The following is an 18730-nucleotide window of genomic DNA, read 5'->3' as shown; positions in this document are numbered from 1 at the left end:
AGTTCCATCCCTCGGCTGGTAGTCCTGGGCTTTATAAGAAAGCCAGTAAGCAGCACCCCTCCATGGCCTCTGCATCAGCTCCTGCCTCCAGGATCCTGTCCTGCATAAGTTCCTACCCTCGCTGCTTTGGAGAATGAGACATTATAAGGAACTGTGGGTGAAATAAACCTTTTCCTCTCCAAGGTGCTTCTGGTCATGGTGTTTTATCACAGCAATGGTAACCCTAAAATAGTCAGTTACAGGTTCAGAAAAGACGCCCAGAGAGTGTTTGGTTCTTTTAATGCTAACTCTCATTACCTGATCACCATAGCCCTCATTAACTAGTGGGCCAATGGCAGCTTGGACTCTTGGAATTAGTAACAGAGCCAGCCAAGATCGGCAGTCACTCACCCATCCAACACTAAAGAACTGGACTGTGCCTTGACCCTAAAGTCACCCTGAGAACTGACTGCTGATACTCTGGAGACTACATGGAGATTAGAGGCTAACAAGTCGCCACAGGGTCCCTTCCCCCCAAAACCACAGCCTCTGACAGAATGTTTCCCATGATGGGCGAAAAGCTGAGCCTCATGCTGACCAGCCTGGAAACTCAGCACCATTCAAGGAAACGCCTCAGACAACCCAGTAATGTCTATGCTCGCATTCATATGTGGGAGCCCTAACCCCTAACTTGACTGTTTAGGGACAGGGCCTACATGTGTGTAATTAAGGCTAAGCAGGGACTTACGGTTGGGACCTGCATGGTCTGTTATAAACACTAGGGACTGGGGATGTATGCTCTAAGTCCTGTATTTCACTATGTAGGCCATCCTAGCCTGGAACTGGCATAGACCAGGCTATCTCAAGCTCCCAGAGATCTGTCTGATGCCCCAAGTGCTGGGATTATGGGCACATTTGCCTTGTCCCATGAATGCACAGTGAAAGGCAGTTGCCTACAACCCAAGGGCAAAGGTATTAGCAGGTATCAACCTTGCTGGCACCTTGATTTCAAACCTTCAAAACTGTGGGAAATAAACTTTGTTAAGCACCCAGTTTGGGGTCGTATGTGTGTGGGACCTGCCCAACCAGCCTTCTCAAAGGGATGTTGACACTTCCAAGAGTCCCCAGGTGTAGGTTTCCGGTTCAGGGGAGGGACAGTGTTGCTTTCTTTCATATTGCTGGGGGTGGAGCCTAGGTAGGGCCTTGTACATGTCAGGCAGTGTTGAGACATACCCCAGCCCCCAGTACTTTATAAAGCAGTCCCCATCAGTCCCATCCACGCAAGCATCTTTTGTGGGAGCCTAGAAACCCAGCATTGACTCCCTGAGTACCCAACCAGAGCCAAGTTCAGGGTCCTAGGTCCATAAAGTCCCTCAGTGGCATCCTCGACCCTTGACTAAATGAACATGTGATATGCTCATGCCTGTCTTCAAAAATGATCTACTTTCAAGGGTTTCTTCCCAAAAATACTTTATTAAAACAATATATCCATAATCCATGATCCAAAAATACAGATATACATCTTTACATTATTTAATAAAAAGACTTACAATAGCATCTCTTCTCTACAAAGGGGACAAAGGTAATAATCCCTTGAAAATAAAATGTGACATTCATGTTAAAGCTGCTTCATCCTGATGGATGGAGTGTGGTGAAGAGCAACCACCACAGCACATTCTGAGGGAAAAAGACACTCCTTAGACCTCCCTTGCTTTAACGCTCCTCTCAACATAGGCAGTGAAGACCAACCTGTTGGTAGAGAACAGACTGGCCACGCCTGAAGGAAGTGTCCCTCACTGTTTTGATTGCAAACCCTTTAGACCCAACCTCCTGGCCTCGTAACAGAGCCAACCATGGCACCATAATCACATGGAGGAGTTGCTCTCTGGACAGTGTTATTGCTTGAAGCGTCCCTGCCAAGGCCTTCTGGGGACAGACAGGTGAGGGACAGAAGGCGAGATGTATACACAGGAGCAGGCAGGTGGCCACTATCCCCGCCATCCACAAGCCCTCTTAACACATGGCTCTTCACAGCAGAGTGGAAGACACAGCTGGTGGCCTGACTCCACACTGACCTCACCTGCTCCACAGGTGACCACCTGGTCAGTACTGCTTGGACCATCACGCCACTAGCATGTTCACAGACCTGGGGGCTCAGTTTCTAATTAATCCACCGTGCTTCTTCTCCAAGAAACCGGAGAGATTCAAACTACTGATACTGTGCACAGAAAACAAGGAAGGCGACAAGGAAGGGGAATTACACGGGGAGGATGCAGCACTGGCTCAGGAAGCAGCTGCCATAGGGACCTGTGGGGGCCACAGAAGCCACTGTCTATGAAGCAGGGACAGATGAAGGCCAGGTCTCGATGGGATGGGCAGGCAAGAGAGTGTCTGGTCCAACGGTAGAGAGAGCTGGGGCTTCTGGAATGGTGCTCAGTGGCGCAGCACCCAAGTCAGAGCTGGTGCTAGGATGCTTTTTCTTGAATTTCCTCCTTGCTCACAGACAGTACCAATGGGAACAAGCATTTCATCAGAGTACCAACAAGGACCCAAAGCATCTTCCTTTCCGTTTTTTTTTTCTTCTGGTTTGTTGCTAGGGATCAAACCTAGACCATCACTTTTGGAAGGCAGCTTTGCTCACCACCACAGGGCCAATGCCACACCGAGCTTCATACTTGGTAGGCAAGCATTCCACTGCTGAGTTAAATGCCCAAACCCATGAATTCTGTTTTTTTTTTCCCTAACTATCTGTAACTACTTTGGTGACATTATTATAACTGTCAAAAAAAAAAAAAAAAAAAAAAAAAAAAAAAAAAAAAAAGTAAAAAGCAGATAATCATAGAAACTACAAAATTAGAAGAGCTATGTAGGATGGCCCTAGGTACAACTCAGAGAACAACCAGTGTGACCTCAGGAAGCCAGAAGATGGAGCTTATCCAGTCTCCAACACCTCCACCAGTAAATACCTTTTCTTCCCAACAGTCAAAAGGACTCAGCTGCCTCAGGCTGAGTCTCAGATATTATCCCAGCTTCTGTGGCTTCCAGAAACTGTACAAGAGGTCCAGGCATGATGGTACACACCTGTGGTCCCAACATTTCATGGCTAAGGCAGGATGACTGCCAAGTTCAAAGCCAGTTTGGGCTACATAATAAAGTACTGCTTCCAAATAAAGAAAATAATTAACTCAATTTGTAGAATGCTTGCCTAACATTCACAGAGTTCTGGATTGGACCAGAGTGGTGGTGGTGCATACCTTTAGTCCCAGCACTTGGAAGGCAGAGGCAGGAGAATCTCTGGGTTTGAGGCCAGCCTGGTCTACAGAACAAGTTCCAGGACAGCTAAATCCTGTCTTGAAAAGCCAAAATAAAAAAGTTCTGGGTTTGGTCCCTAACATTGCAAAACCAGACCTGTTGATGCATACCAGTAACCTCAGCATTTGGGAAGTGAAGGAAGGAAAGCAGATCAAAAGATCCAAGTCATTCTCAGCGACATGGAGAGTTCAAAGCCAGTCTAGGATACATGAGTCCCAGTCTTTAAAAAATAAAAAAAAAAGGAAATTATTTTTAACTTATCCTTCCAACCTTTAGTACAACAAAAGTCTGTTATGTCTATCTAATCTGAGCCTAAGAGGGGTCCCCAAGAATGCCAGCCCCCTTGAGCCCATAGGCCACAGGAACCAGCATTTCCAAAGCTCTTCCTAGCCTAGAGACCAGTTTCGGCAGTTGGCTATCAGCTGCAACAACCTGCCTGGCACCCACTGCCCAAGAAGGGTCAACATGGACCAACTAATTCAGTAGCACAAACACACGCCACCTTCCCCTATCTCCCTCTCACTGGGACAGTCTAGGCAGGACATCCTGTCCAGCAGGAATATGACCATGATGGCATGGTGTGGGGCAGATCCAACTCCCTTTTGCTTTGTTTCCTCTTCTTGGTATAAAGTGGGAGGGAAGCGTATCTGTTTAGATGTGGCCATCATAAGAAAACAATGTGTCCGTTGTCATATTAAAAAGAGAAAGAAAAAAAAATGGCCTCTCCTTAAACTGGAAGTTGCATAACACAGCTCCGTCTTGTGGGTCTTTTTCTGGGGTGAAGGCAGGAACACGCTCTCTTATTTCTCAGAGAGCCTGAGTCACTGGAGAACATGCCAGAGGAAGTCTAAGTCAAAGGACGCTCTCAGGATCCTGTCACTCTTAAGGACCCGCCGCAGATGCATCTCAACAGGCCCTGTGCACACATATCCCCACAACTATTTCCAAAAGACAGTTCAACACTGGTTTCGTGGACAGTGGTTAAAGAAAGGGTACATTCTAATTTCCTACCTTCATTCCAGGACTGTTATTGGGCACACACATTCACAGATCATGTCACATAATTGTAGTCCCCTTGGATGTAAGCTGCTGGGGTAGTGGGATGCAACACAGCAGAGCTCTAACAGCTCACAGGAGACAGACTCACTTCATAGACACACAGACCCATGACCTTCATGCTATTACAATAATTTCATCTTCACAGTTAAAAAAAAAAAGTCAGGAATTCCCAGAGAGGCGGAAGCTCAGCCTGGCTGGCTGTCCGCTGTTGGGCAGTGCTGGTCGTGGTAAGGTGACAGTCCAAGGCTAACGGAAGCTGAATTTCCAAGGAGGGCTGGAAGTTCCCACTGAAAACGTAGTGCACAATGCAACAGAGGGCACTTCCACCTGGGAGAGGCCCCCGGTCCCTTCCAGACACGCCAGAGGTATCTTGGCTAAGCGTCCCTGGTCTCCAGTCAGGGTCAGTGCACAGCATGGGGCAACGCCTGATAATACCTTGCTCACAGAGCAACAGCTGTGCTTCCACGGTGCCACGAGACAGTCCTGGAAAGCATGGGCACTGGAGGCTGACCCTCAGGGCATGAAGTAGCGGCAGTGTACACCAGGCTAAAATGTGTCCACCCTGCACCACGCACTCTGCCTACAGCCCAAACTGACACACACCACAGGTGGTGTGGCTATTCCCAGTACTGGGAGGTTGAGGGATGGGGGAGCCTGCTTGTAAAGTCACCGTGGCAAGTCCCTGTGAGATAGATTGTTCTGTGCAAACGGTGCAGTGGCTTCTTGTTTTGGGAAATATCCAAAATTACAACTGGCCACTGAATTATTAAATATCAGTCGAAATAAGGTAGTTTTAAAATGAAAGCTAATATTGCAACATGAGTGAAGAAATGTGTCAGCTTGCTCTTCAGCCCGGCACCACAGCCTCTTCTCTACTTCTTCTTCCTCTTTTCCTGAACACATCGTGGACAGAACCTGTGATGAGAAAGGCACGGGATCAACCCTCTGCAGCGTTTCTCCCAGCACCCAGGTATGCTTCCTGCATCTCACAGAGTAGCTAGTAGCTGGATTCTGGTAAGACAGTGCCAGGGATGGCTACACCAGGTGAGACGTGCAGCCTCTCCTCTGGGGAAAGCTGCCCTTTGAAGTTGATCAATCCATTATCAGGGTAGCCTTGGGATCCAGATAAGGCTGGGCATAATATAAGGTGCCCATTATCTAGAGTCGCACACACCCGCTCTCACACGCCCACTGCCACCCCGGCCCAGCCCACTCCCACAAGGCAGAGGCACAGCCAAAGGACCTGCCGTATATATGGTCCTTGTAGCACGAAACAAGGAGCCATGCAAAATGACCTGGCCAACAAGGTGGCATTATATTCACCCCACACACATGACCAGTGCACTGGCAACACAGCGTTCACTTTCCTTTCGCAGCAGACTCAAACTGGCTGATCTACACACTGAGATTGTTACCACGAGAGGCTCCAAGCGCTCCTCTGAGAAGGGCCCAAGTCCTGCTATTTGAAGATTGTGCGCCCATTTTTAACACAAGTCAACAAAACTAGGCTTTTATTCATATAAATCCTTGGGAACATCTTGACCAGCACCCTACTGCTGACCAGACGTAGGACAGAAACAAGAATGTACAAGCTCGGGCTGGGTGTGGTGGCGCACGCCTTTAATCCCAGCTCTTGGGAAGCAGAGGCAGGCGGACTGCTGTGAGTTCGAGGCCAGCCTGGTCTACAAAGTGAGTCCAGGACAGCCAGGACAGAGAAACCCTGTCTCGAAAAACCAAAACATAAAAATAAAAGAAAGAAAGAAAGAAAGAAAGAAAGAAAGAAAGGGAGGGAGGGAGAATAGCTCCTTTTTTTTTTTTTTTTAACAAGTCTCATCTTTCCCTAGAGACAAGAATCCACTCTTCTTGCTTTCACTTAAGAGAATCTCTATCCGGCCTGGAGCCAGAGGGCGAAGGGGACGTAGTTCAGTGGTAGAGCACTAGCTGCACAGTGGGGTGGGGGCAGGGAGCCCTTCTTCAAAGAGTGCGCATATAGAGACTATATAAGCCCTCTGTAAGTTTGCCACCACCACTGCTCCTCCCCAGACAGGACCAATGCTGCAGAAACATGGAGACACACAAGGCACAGAGCACCAGACAGGCTTGTCCAGGGCTGCAGTCACCTCATACTAACCACTTTCCTTTGGGCTTTGTGGTGAGATCCACGCAGGCAAAATGAAACCACTCAATTGGACACTGCAAAGCAAGGGGAAAGCCTGGGTCAGACCCATGCACTCTGTGTGCTAAACACAGGAAGGCCAACAAGATTTGTCCCAGGGCACATGTATCCTTGAAGACCCACTCACATCAGGATTGTCACAGCCGATCATCTCCCCATAGGACACCTGGTGGCACAGGCAGTATGTAGGCTCATTGGGATCCACAGGCATGTCCAGCACGTCAGAGGGATGCACAGATAGGATACTGTCGGTAAACTCAGACCTAAAGGGAGAGGAGGCTCCGATAAGGACAGGGCAACAGGAGGAAGGCCGTGGCTGCACAAGGCCATGCTGCAGCCCTTCTGCCACCCTGGAACCAAAGACGCTTGCAGTTTCCAAGGAAAGAATCTACAACGATTGAGCTAATCATCATTCATAAACCTGTTTCCAACTTTCTTGTCACTGGAACCTAGGCACACTCCTAATGTCTGCCACGAAGGTACAAAACCTCCCAGCCAAATCTCTATTGAATTTACTTTGTGAGAACAATACGGTGTGCTAATTACCAGGTGAAGAGATTGCCTTGGACTAGTGTCAGCCACAAACCCAGGGGCAGCAGCAAGCAGCAAGCACACTACCCTCACACCAGCACAGCCTCGGGAGGCAGTGGGGACTGAGATTACCAACAGCACTCACTATGCAACAGCAGCCTGTGCGGTCTACATAGACCCCTCCAACAGGATGACGCTGCTGCTCTCTCTGGGTCTCCCTTCTGGGTTGGCTCCTACCTCCTGGGAGGGACAAGGACATGGCTCCCTGCCAGCAGACTGCTAACATCTGAGTCTGTGTGTCACCCAAGGCTGGCCTAAGGGTTGAGACATTCACCACCAGCTCTGCTAGAACCAATGCATCTACCCAGGTCCCCTCACCCCAGACATACACTGGCCACCTCCCTTGGGTTCCAAATATCTACACATCAACCTCACCCAGCTGCCCAGTAGGCTGACAAGAGCCTGCAGCTGTGTCTGGGTCTTTGCGCAGTAGCCTAGGGAGAAAGCTACCTCTTCATCTTCCTGCTGTAGCCACAGCCTGGCCCCGCCCTTCACTGTAGAGCTGTGCTTACTCTTTGTGTGTGTTTTTCAACTGACCATGTAAATTGTAGGGCAGTCTAGACACGATAATCTTTAGGCTTGTAATACCACTATCCCTACTCACCCCAGCCTAGTGATAAATAAATATATATATATATATATATATGGTATATATAAATAATATATGATAGATAAATAAATAAATATGGTCAGCTCCCATGAGGGCAAATGGCAAAAGGCACGGCACAGCTGCAGACAGGAAACAAGACAGAGCCTGGGCTCCTTGTCTCTAAACTTCCAAATGTTCCGTAGGCCTCTACAGTTGCTGCTTATGTGCATGGGCGTGTACACCTACATTCCAGCTCAACACCTTGGGGGCTCTGGATCTGGGGCGTCTCCTTAGCAGGCAGCCCATGCTTCTACCCACCTCTTTTTGAAATAGACATGTCACAAGAACATTCCCAAGCACTGCCAAAGAGGTCGTTCAATAGGAAACCTCCTTAAAGACCTGCCTGTGACACTCTGTGCCTCGCCCTCTGGCCTACTGTCAGAAGACACTATGCAGGCCCCTCTGAGGCAGCAAGCCAAGCCCAGCAGCGTACCTGCCTTAGTTGCTCAATTCTCTCGGCCATGGGGAACTTTCCCATAGGAAGCTCCACCCAACAGTCACAGCCATTCAGCTGTCATATGACCTGCAGCCCAGAATCTCCATTCAGCTAGGCAGGCGTAGGGCCACCCACCTTTAAGGCAGCACTTGGAAAACTGAGGCAGGAGGACCCCAAGTTCAAAGGCAGCCTGAGTTAGAAAGGCAGCTCAAGGCCAGCTTGTACATACTAGGGCCCTGTCTCTGAGAGGTTGAGAAGGATACCTAGTCACGCCCTACAGCTAGTCCCTGTCCCCTGGGCATGACACTTGCTCTGTGTAAGCTCCCCTCCCTAGACGTGGCCAGGAAGCTGCCTCGGGACATGACCGCCTATGTGCTTACCTAACAATCCAGGTAAAGAGGACTTAGCTGCCTATCCAAGCGTTAGAATAGGGGACTGACCAGGCCCTGGGGCAGTCAAAGAGCTGAATGTTGACTTTAGCTTACAGGAGCTGAGATGGGAAACAGATGGCGGCTGACAGTTCTAGGGAAGTGACTTTTCATGAGACCCATGGTCTGGCCAAGTGACCACTGAGCCACAAGATCCTGACTGAGCACTGCTCCAAGTCCCCCACAGAAAATGACAGCCTCATTTAGGTCATGGGAACAAAACAACACAAACACAGCTAGGGACCGGGACTGTGCAGAGCTCCAGGAGAGCAACAGACAAGTGTCTGTGTAAACTTCAGGTTCTGAAGCCCTGGTCCTGCAAGGCCAGGACTTCAATGTCTCTCACTGTCTCTGGATGCCTGCTCTGTGCATCGGATGCCTGCTCTGTGCATCCGATGCCAAGGCCTGAGCACACCCCTTGTTCCAGCGGGCTGCCCTGTCTGAACACATGTACACTCGGAAGGTGGCGGCACTACCATTCAGGGGCCAACACCAAGTCAATACAGAGCAGAAGCCCTACCACTGCCACCGTTCAGTCATCACTGCCACCAGCCCAGCAAACAGGCCTGAAAGCAATGACTGTTTCCTAAGCATCAGGTATAACATGATGGCTCCCGTCAAGGGAGAAGCTGAACAGCCTACCTGTGTTTTTAGGAGCAGTTACATGCCTGTCTTACATCTGAGGCCTCAGAGGATGCTCCAGCCAGAGGGTGCTGGCCTCTCCACTACTGAGAGACCCCTACACTAGACTCCTCATGCTGAGGACACTATGGGAACTAAATGAGGTCCACACCGACAAAGGCGGAGTGACAGTTCCCTCGGCTCTAGAGTCTGAGACCAGGGCTGTTTTCACAGCTAGCGCCCCTCAACCCAGAAGCAGTATAAACTGGAAGCAATGAAGGCAAGACTCGCTTGCTGCCTCTGCGCAGACTGATACTGTGGGAAACCCAAATTCCCAGGGCAAAGCCGGGACAGATTCCCACAACACCTGAAGGTGGATGGGGCACTAAGAAGACACCTCCCCCCCAGACTGAAGAAGAAGAAATCACCCTGAGGGATAAGAGAATGCCACTCTCTACTGGGCAGTAGTGTGGAGCCTTTAATGCCAGCTTTCAGGAGGCAGAGGCAGGCAGATCTCTGTGAGTTCCAGGCCAGCATAGTCGACAGAGCAAGTCCCAGGACTGTGGGAAGGACTGTAAGCTTTACCCAGGTAAAGCCGCTTGGAAACAACACAGATACCCCACTGAGATTGACACTGTGATAAACGGAGCCAACCTGGTTCTGGAATTCAGGAAACAGACAGGGACACCAGCTGGGCTATTGTGTTTCTAATCGAACATCAGGAGGGAGCCAGAGAGGATTGAAAAAGAATCAGGCAGAGTGGAGAGGAGGGGCTGCAGGCGAGTGGATTGGGGAGACACCAGTTTACAAGCCAGATCAGCACGCAGGCCAGAGACATCTGGGGATCTTGTCCCGTGGAACAGATACCGGAAGGTTCACTCTTGTTACCCTTTAACCCTTTTCCCCTCTCGTATAGGATAGTTGGGTTGTATAATAAAGTCTAATTGTTAAGAAACAGAGCCAACACAGGACAGCCAGAGCTACACAGAGAAACCCTGTCTCGAAAACCAACCAACCAACCAACCAACCAACCCCTCTTACCCGCTTTTATGCTTCTTTTTCTTTGGAGTATCCTCTTCCGATGTCCTCCTGCCTCGGCCCCGGGAGCTTCTTTTTTCTTTCTGACTCCGACCTTCTGAAGAACAAAGACCCCCATTATCCTCACACAACAGACCAAAGTGGAGCAAGATTCGCCCAGATTCATTTACCGTCGCTCCCTAGCACACTTAGACGACAGCCTTCAAAATTGCAGTCACTAGTAAACAGAACGTCAGCCAACTTGCTTTTCAAGCTCCGCGGTCCAGTGCTTTCAAAGTCGCTCCCGTCCATTCTGTCCTTCAGGTCAGCCTCGAAGCGTGCCAGGTCAGCATCAAGCCTTCGGATGTGTTTGTCCACCTGCGAAAGGACACTTGGAAAGCTGACTGTAGAGTAAAAGCAGGCCAGGGATGCAGCTCGCTGGCTCAGCACTTGCTTGGTACGCACAAGGCACTGGATTAGATCCCCCAAGCACCACAAGAAAACACAAACAAAACATAGTTCCACGAACCAGCAAGACACAGCACCCCATCCCCAAATCCAAAATCATGGGTGTGGGCCCATGGATGACGACCCCCAGTGTGTCCTCTCTCTAGGTGCTCTGAACTCCTACCCTAGACACTCAAGGCCACCCACTTCCCTTCCTGTGGCATGCAAAGAGGGGTGAGAGCCCGCGCTCACCATCTCGTAGGTCTGCATGGCCAGCTGCACCTTGTCATCACTGTACTCCTTGCACTTGCTATAGGCGCTCTGGATCTTCTGCAGGTGTGCCACGCGCTGCTCTGAAGACAGAGTCTTCACTGTGGCAATGTACTCTGCAGCCAGGATGTCGATCTCTGCCTTCTTATCTGATGGGGACAGGTGAGACGTGGAAGCAAGAGGGTAGAGCGGTGTGTATCCAGGAAGCTGGCAGGAGCATCACTGGCCGTGTCACTGCGCGCTTCCTGGTACAGCAACATACCCAGGACAGACCCGGAACAAGTATTGTCCAGCAAGTGGTCAAACTGCCCCCCAATTCTCCCGAACAGTAAATGTATGGCCATTTTGCCTAGCTCTTGGTGCACAACTTAGTCACACGCCCAGAGGAGAGGCATTTAGGCACAATACACTCAGGAAAATACATCTAACAGCCAAAAGCAAGAAACCTTCTAAACATCCAAACTACAGTAATACTAGTAAGCAAGGCATATGCTCCATCCCCAACACCTAGCAGCTCAAGGAAAGGAAGGAGGGAAGGCAGGAAGGTATGTAGGAAGGGAGAAAGGAAAAGGAAAGGAAGGGAAGGGGGGCAGGCAACAAGAGTGTGTTGTTTAGAATAGGGAGTTGAAAGCCTGGCATGACAGAACATTCCTATAATCCCTGTGCTTGAGAGCTAGAGGAGGAAGAATTAGGACTTCCGGCCAGCTTTAGCTTCATACCAAGTTCAAGGCCAGCCTGGGCTAAAAGACTCCATCTTGGGGTGGGAGGGATCAGACAGTGAGGGGGCTCAACAGGTGAAGATATCTGCCACCAAGCCCAAGAACCTGCGTTCAACCCCTGCAACTTACACGATGTTATTACATGGACACTTTGTCTACATTACGTTTGCATACCAGAAAACTGCATCACGGTTGTGAGCTGACAATGTGGGTGCTGGGAATTGAACTCAGGACCTTCAGAAGAGCAGTGAGCGCTCTTAACCACTGAGCCATCTCTCCAGGGCTCCCTATATGGTGGTATGAAAGAACAGGCTCCTTTGCAGCTATCCTCTGACCTCCATATGCACTGTGACAGAAGCACATGTGGTGGGAAGTACTGTAAGCTTTGACACAGGTGAAAGCAGTCTTGGCAGGCTTTACCCTTGGACGCGCCATGGATACCTTGAGATAGACTGGGTGGAGCCATCCTGGGCCTGGAATTCAGGAAGCGGACCTGGGGACTCCACCTGGACTATTGTTTTTCTAATCGTCCCTCAATGGGAGAAGGAGACCGCCCTTCGCAGGTGACAGACAGGCTGAGAGGAGAGAGCAGCAGGAGGCTCAAACCCGGCTAGAGCAAACAGACCGGACTAGCACGCAGGCCAGAGACACCCAGGGACCCGTCTGGTGGAATGGATACCGGAAGGTTCACTCTTTTTTCCCTTTAACCTTCCCTCTTGTGTAAGCTAGTTGGGTTGTATAATAAATTTTAATTGTTAAGAAACAGAGCCAACATCATGTATATGGGAATGCACACACGCACACAAACTAATATTTAAAGGGGGAGACTGAGCTGGAGAGACGGGTCAGCAGTTAAGGGCACTGCTGTTCTTCCAGAGGACTGGGCTTTGATTTCCAGCACAAGCACACTTACAGCAGCTCCTAACTGCCTGCAAGTCCAGCTCCAGGGACCTGATACCCTCTTTTGGCCTCCATGGGCACCTGCATACACATACACAGGCATATATATAAATAAACCTTTTCAAGACGTCTTAAGTGCATAGGGCTGGTGAGAGGCCTCAGCAGTTAGGAACACTTTCTGTTCCTATAGAGGTCCTAGACAGAATCCCACTGTGTCCCACATCCATCCATACACTAGCTCCAGAGAGACCATGCTCTCTTCTGGTGCCCTACGACACGAAGGCACACATGTGGTACATATACATAAATGCAGGCATGCACATGACATAAAGTGTATGTGTGTGTGTATTTTTTTTTTTTTAAAGTATGGACATGGGGGCTGGGGAGATGGCTCAGACATTAAGAACACTGACTGCTCTTCCAAAGGACTGAGTTTCAATTCCCAGCAACCACATGGCAGCCTGCAACTGTTTGTAACTCCAGTCCCAGGGGATCCAACACTCTCTGATGGGTTCTGGGGGCACCAGGCATGCACGCTGTGCACAGACATACATGCAGGCAAAATGCCCAAACACATAAAGTTAGTTTTAAAATGTTTTAAAGTAGGAAAATATCAAGAGGTAAAAAAAAATCACTAACTTTTCAAACATTGGTTGAATATTCCTATGTAAAAATTTTTTGCTTTTGTTTTTTCAAGACAAGGCTCCTCTGTGTAGCCTTGGCTTGTGGAAAGAACTGTAAGCTTTGTTACAGGTGAAAGCAGTCTTGGTGGGCTTTACCCTTGGACACACCATGGACACTCCCTGAGATAGACTGGGTGGAGCCATCCTGGGCCTGGAATTTAGGAGGCGGACCTGGGGACTCCACCTGGACTATTGTTTTTCTAATCAACCCTCAACGGGAGAAGGAGACCGCCCTTCGCAGGTGAGACAGGCAGGCGGAGAGGAGAGAACAGCAGGTTTAGACCCGGCTTGAGCACAAGTGGATCGGAAGGAGGATTAACAAACAGGCCGGACCAGTGTACAGACCAGAGACACCTAGGGACTCTGTGTATCCATGGCTGTCCTGGACTCACTTTGTAGACCAGGCTGGCTTCGAACTCATAGAGATCTGCCTGCCTCTGCCTCTTCAAGTGCTGGGATTACAGGCATGAGCCATCACACTCGACTGTGAAACTTCTTAATATTTATTTTTTTATGTATATGCTTTGCCTGCATGTATGTATAGATACACTGTGTGCATGCAAGGGGCCTGAAAAAGGGTGGAGAAGGCGTTAGAGCCCTTGGACCTGGCATTACAGGGGGCTGGTGGCTGCTAAGTGATTACTGGTATTGGGTCCCCTTAAAGAACCAGAGCTCTGAACTCCTGAGCCATCTCTCTACCTCCCCTGCTAAAAAGAGGCCACAATGGAAGACCGCACACCTCAGATCACAGAACATGCAGTTCAGGGCAAACAGTATTTCATATACAAAATCAATAGCAGTATCACATAAGATTACCCTCCAGACACAAAGTTTCTTTTGTTTACACTTGAGTTGCACCCCCAAGATAGTTCACTACATATTTCAAAACTGAAAACCATAAATATTCAAAATCCTTCTGGCCCAAAGCATTTTGGATAAGGAACACGCAATTTATTAACAGTGCAGAAATACGGAAAAAAAAATAAAGCTTTAAAGGAGAGAAGTAACAAGTGTTCTGACTGAAAAGAATAATAGTTGAGAAGCTACCAGAAGAATCTGTGTAAGAGCCCAGGGACAAGCCGGGCGTGGTGGCACACATTTAATGCCAGCACTCAGGAAACAGAGGCAGGTGGATCTCTAGGTTTGAGGCCAGCATAGTCTACAGAGCAAGTTCAAGGGCAGCCAGAGCCATAGGACATAGGCTGGGGAGATGGCTCAGTGGGTGAGTGCTTGCTGTGAAAGCATAAGGACATGAGACCGAATCCTCTAGAACCCAGGCAGAAGCCTAGCATGGAAGCAAGTGCACCTGGAATTCCAGCACACTTACTGGGAGAGGGGTAGCTGGCCTGGTACATGCAGCAGTAATGGGAAAAGAGATCCTGTCTCACACAAGGTAGAAGATGAGGTCTGAAGCCAAGGCTGTCTTCTGACCCCTACACATGCCAAGGCAAGTACATGTCTCCACGTACGCAAGTGCATGTGTCTACATACGCATGCACACATAATACACACACACAAAACCGAACAAAACAAAAATGCAAGAAACTATACCTGAGTTAAAAGTACCAGCACCCCCCTCCCTACCCCTATATACTTAAGAAGCTATGGAAAGTGCCTTGGGAATTCAAGGCCTGCCTGGATCACAGAACAAGGCCCCGGCTAAAACAAAAAACAAAAAAGGACCCGAGCTGGGGCATGGTGATGCACACCTTTAATTCCAGAATTCAGGAGGCAGGCACGTGATTCTCTATGAGTTTGGGGCCAGCCTGGTCTACACAATCAACATTACATAGCAAGGCTTTGTCTCAAATAGTACCAGTATTCCCTCCAAGACACTGCAATGCTAAACCTGCATATACAAGGTCCCTGCAGGGCCCTCTGATGGTCCACGCCCTCTACTAGTCATTTCTCTCCTTGGCCAACCGTCAAACCGAGCTCAGGCTGTACCCACCTTCTGTTCTCTGGTCCAGCTCTCGCATCAGCTGGAAGTTCCTCTGAAGTTCACAGGGGAGGTTCTCAATGCCTGAAAGAGACATGGAAGTGTTGTATATCTCAGTAAAGCAAAAAGCTGCCTCTGGGGAGAGATGGCTCCGCTGTTAAGAGCACTTAGTGTGGGTGCTGGAGAGATGGCTCAGTGGCTAAGGGTGCCGCCTGCTCTTCCAAAGGTCCTGAGTTCAATTCCCAGCAATCACATGGTGGTTCACAACCATCTGTAGTGTGATCTGATGCCCTTTTCTGGCCTACAGGTGTACAGAGCACTGTATACATAAATAATAAATTAATTTTAAAAAGAGCACTTAATGCAAATAATAATAAAATAAATTTTTTCCTTTTTTTTATTAATTTATTCTTGTTACATCTCAATGTTTATCCCATCCCTTGTATCCTCCCATTCCTCCCCCACCCCCTTTTCCCATTATTCCCCTCCCCTATGACTGTTCCTGAGGGGGATTACCTCCCGCTGAAAAAATAAAAATTTTAAAAGAGCACGTAGTGCTTCTTCCAGAAGAACCAAGTTCAATTCTCAGCACCTTTGTGGTTCTAGGAGATCAGATGCCGTTTTGACTTCAGGGGAACTGCATACATGTGGTACATAGACATACATGCAAAACACCCATATGCGTAAGTAAATAAATCTTAAAAACAAAACAAAAAAACCCAAACCTATCTCCAGGGTTTTACACCAAAGCCTGCAATAACAGGTTTCGTCTTTCTACTTCTGTTCCAGTTTGGGAATCAAAAGGCCATTTTTAGGGGGAGGTACCCAACAGTGCACACAACAGACAGTTTCAAAGGACAGTCAGGTGAAAAGGCAGACACAGGCACCTGCCCTCAGCAGACAGAGCCAAGGAAGACTGCTGAGACTTCTCCCCTGAACTACCCTGTTTCTCAGCCCTAGGTCACACCACTCAACAAACTTCATCCACCAAAGCTCAAGATAGAATCCGGGTCTCCTCCTTGATTTCTCCAACTCTGTCCTAATAACTACCGCACCAGGAACTGCAGACAAGTGGTCGCAAGACACGGCCCAACGTATCAGCCTCCAGCCACACACAGTTATGAGCACTGGAAACGCAACCAGTGCCCCCTGAGCAGTTTAGCAGTCCCTGTGGTTAGAGTGAGCTGGTCCGCAAACCAACCCATGCTGTTTCTCCGCCTGCACTGGATGCCCTCATGCAGATCTACCTCTTACCTCAAGTTTACAGCAGGCTCCAGCTGCCTCTCTGGGTCTTGTCACACTCAAATACTCCCTATAGCCAGCACTTTAGGGCTAAATCTTATACAGAACTTGCTGTGCTGCTTTAAGCCTGTGACTTCCTGAACTCAACAAGCCTTTCCCATCTACAGCTCGACTCCTGTGACCATGGCAGCTAGTCAGACCTCTACCCTCCAGGGGACCTCTCTCCTCTCAGAAGGAAGGACTTTTCTTTCTTTTGGTTGTTTGTTTGTTTGTCTGTTTGTTTGTTTTTTCGAGACAGGGTTTCTCTGTGTAGCCTTGACTGTCCTGGACTCGCTTTGTAGACCAGGTTGGCCTCGAACTCACAGCGATCCACCTGCCTCTGCCTCCCAAGTGCTGGGATTAAAGGTGTGCGCCAACCCTCTCGGTTTGAGAGGGGCCTTTATATCTGCAGTTTCTGGATCTAGATTTATTCCCACACCTTAATCTCCAGTGAACTTTAAAAAAATAAAAGTGTGCCCCAAGTAGTGCCCAGTAGTGGTAGAGAAACAGGGCTCCTGCCCACACACGGCACACATGACAGGTGGGGGGAGCACACGGGACGCAGCATGCGATGCCAGCATTGTAGTGAACTCATCTTGGACCCACACGGTAGAATGGCCACTGGATGGACATCAGAATAAAGCCAGATCACCTTGGAGTCCCACTTCCCAGGCCTAGCTAGAAAAACCCAAGCAAAAGAGCAGAAATGGGCTCCCCATTGGGCTTGAGGCATCTCCATTCAAAGGGTCTCAATTCCTCCTCTGCTATGAGTGGGGGAAAAATCCTCCTCCTAATTCTCTCAGGGGGTCCATCGCACCATCTATAAATAAACGGAGTTAGAAATGCCTGGGATGTCAAAGGTCAACCCGTTATACAGGACAGCATCCTTTGCAGGGTTAACTTGTCATACCACAAATTCCCGCGAAAAAGACGCACCCCACTAGCCTAGTGCTCCTTCCTACCACATGCAAACGCTGAGGTTTTGGCTACACATGGGAATCTTGTCATCACAAGCAGAGGGCTAAGAAGGGGCGGGCCTCCCCACAAGCCAGGCCAAAATAGAGAGGAGGGGGTGTGGGCGTGGTCAGCGTTGGGGGTGTGGCCAAAGCGGAGAGGGCGGCATGAGCCGCAGGCCACACCCCCCGTGACGCACCTGGAATTGGCGCGACGGAGGCGGCGGGACCCCGCGCCGCGCCCCACGCCCTCCATCCGCGGCCCCGCCTCAACCCAGCCGTGCGCGCCCCCCCTCCCCACTGTCCCCACGATCTGTCCCCATCGTTCCGCGTATCCCTGTGCCCCGCACGGATCGCGGTGACCCGGGGACGACGGCGGCGCAGACCCTCGCGGGCGTTGGCTCGGCCAGAGTGCTTACTGTCCAGGTAGTGCTCCAAGTACATGGCAGTCGCCATCTTCGCTGCGGCCACGCTCAGGGTCTGCGCGAGCGGGCGGTGCCGCGGACTCGGGGCGGGGCGGTGCCGCGCGCTCACTATTCATGAGCCGCGCGCGTCGATTGGCCAGAGACGGGGCGGGGGCGCTTCAGGGCCCACCCCCGTGCTTCCGGCCGGCGGCGCTCGCCAGGCGGCGCTGTGGGGTTTGCCCTAAGGGAATCCGGGTGAGCGATGGAATCTGCACCTTGCAATGCGGAAGCTACCTCTCTGTCCCCAGCCCAGTTCCAAGGCGTGGCGCTGCCCTGTTAAAGCGCTTGGCCTGGAGCCCCTTTTGCACGTGTGCTGGCTCCAAGCTTCACCTTCCAGCTGGCATCTGCGGCTCGGCCCTCGTTGTTCAGACGTGGGGTCTGGCCATGCCGTGAGCCGCCTCGGGCTGCCTGAGGTTTCTCCTGGCTTCGTGAGCCACCAGGAAAGAGACCCCCGGAATGCAGGCATTAACATTGATGCTCTTTGTGTTGCCCTCTTGTCCCGATGGGGGCGTGCCCACACTGGAACGTGGTGCTTCACTCGCACTTCCTGAAGAAGGCCATGCACACCTCCAGGCCAGCAAAATTTCCAAGAAAACCCGGGCGTGGTGACTCGCGCCTTAAGTCTCAGCACAAGGGAGGCAGAAGCAGGTGTGTCTCCCTGAGTTCGAGGCCTGCGGTCGTCTACAAGACGAGTCTCATGCTCGCCAAGACTAGCGAGACCTTTTCACATTTTCCCCCCCAAGACAGGGTTTCTCTGTGTAGCCTTGGCTGTACTGGACTCTGCTTTGTAGACCAGGCTGGCCTGG

At 50.2% G+C, this 18730-nt stretch overlaps 1 protein-coding gene across 4 annotated transcripts; it reads right to left on the bottom strand.

The window, feature by feature from the left end:
• Positions 1 to 4892: 4892 nt before the first annotated feature.
• Positions 4893 to 17981, bottom strand: Ing5 (inhibitor of growth family member 5). Of its 4 annotated transcripts, none has more exons than XM_051154395.1 (8): positions 17880 to 17981; positions 15239 to 15310; positions 10968 to 11134; positions 10460 to 10646; positions 10293 to 10386; positions 6654 to 6789; positions 6482 to 6543; positions 4893 to 5265 (listed from the first exon to the last, which is right to left on the bottom strand). In XM_051154395.1, the coding sequence occupies exons 1-8, from the start codon at positions 17914 to 17916 to the stop codon at positions 5223 to 5225; spliced, it is 798 nt and encodes a 265-aa protein (XP_051010352.1). In that variant the 5' UTR covers positions 17917 to 17981; the 3' UTR covers positions 4893 to 5222. The 4 variants fall into 4 exon arrangements, with proteins under 4 accessions (XP_051010352.1, XP_051010353.1, XP_051010354.1 ...); XM_051154396.1 differs by having other exon boundaries at positions 10293 to 10383; XM_051154397.1 differs by having other exon boundaries at positions 10535 to 10646.
• Positions 17982 to 18730: the final 749 nt, after the last annotated feature.

The sequence above is a fragment of the Acomys russatus genome, chromosome 12, assembly GCF_903995435.1.
Source record: "Acomys russatus chromosome 12, mAcoRus1.1, whole genome shotgun sequence".
Classification (NCBI taxonomy): Eukaryota; Metazoa; Chordata; class Mammalia; order Rodentia; family Muridae; genus Acomys; species Acomys russatus.
The sequence above is the reverse complement of the archived record's forward strand: the minus strand, read 5'-3'. Positions and strand labels throughout refer to the sequence as shown.

Excerpts from the sequence above, each read along its gene's own strand:
- Ing5 (XM_051154395.1), bottom strand. The coding sequence starts at position 17,916 with ATGGCGACTGCCATGTACTTGGAGCACTACCTGGACA. Across the intron at positions 11,135-15,238 it reads GCTGGACCAGAGAACAGAAG|ATAAGAAGGCAGAGATCGAC; the intron begins GTGGGTACAGCC and ends TGTCCCCATCAG. Across the intron at positions 6,790-10,292 it reads AAAAAGAAGCATAAAAGCGG|GTCTGAGTTTACCGACAGTA; the intron begins GTAAGAGGGGTT and ends CTCTCCCTTTAG.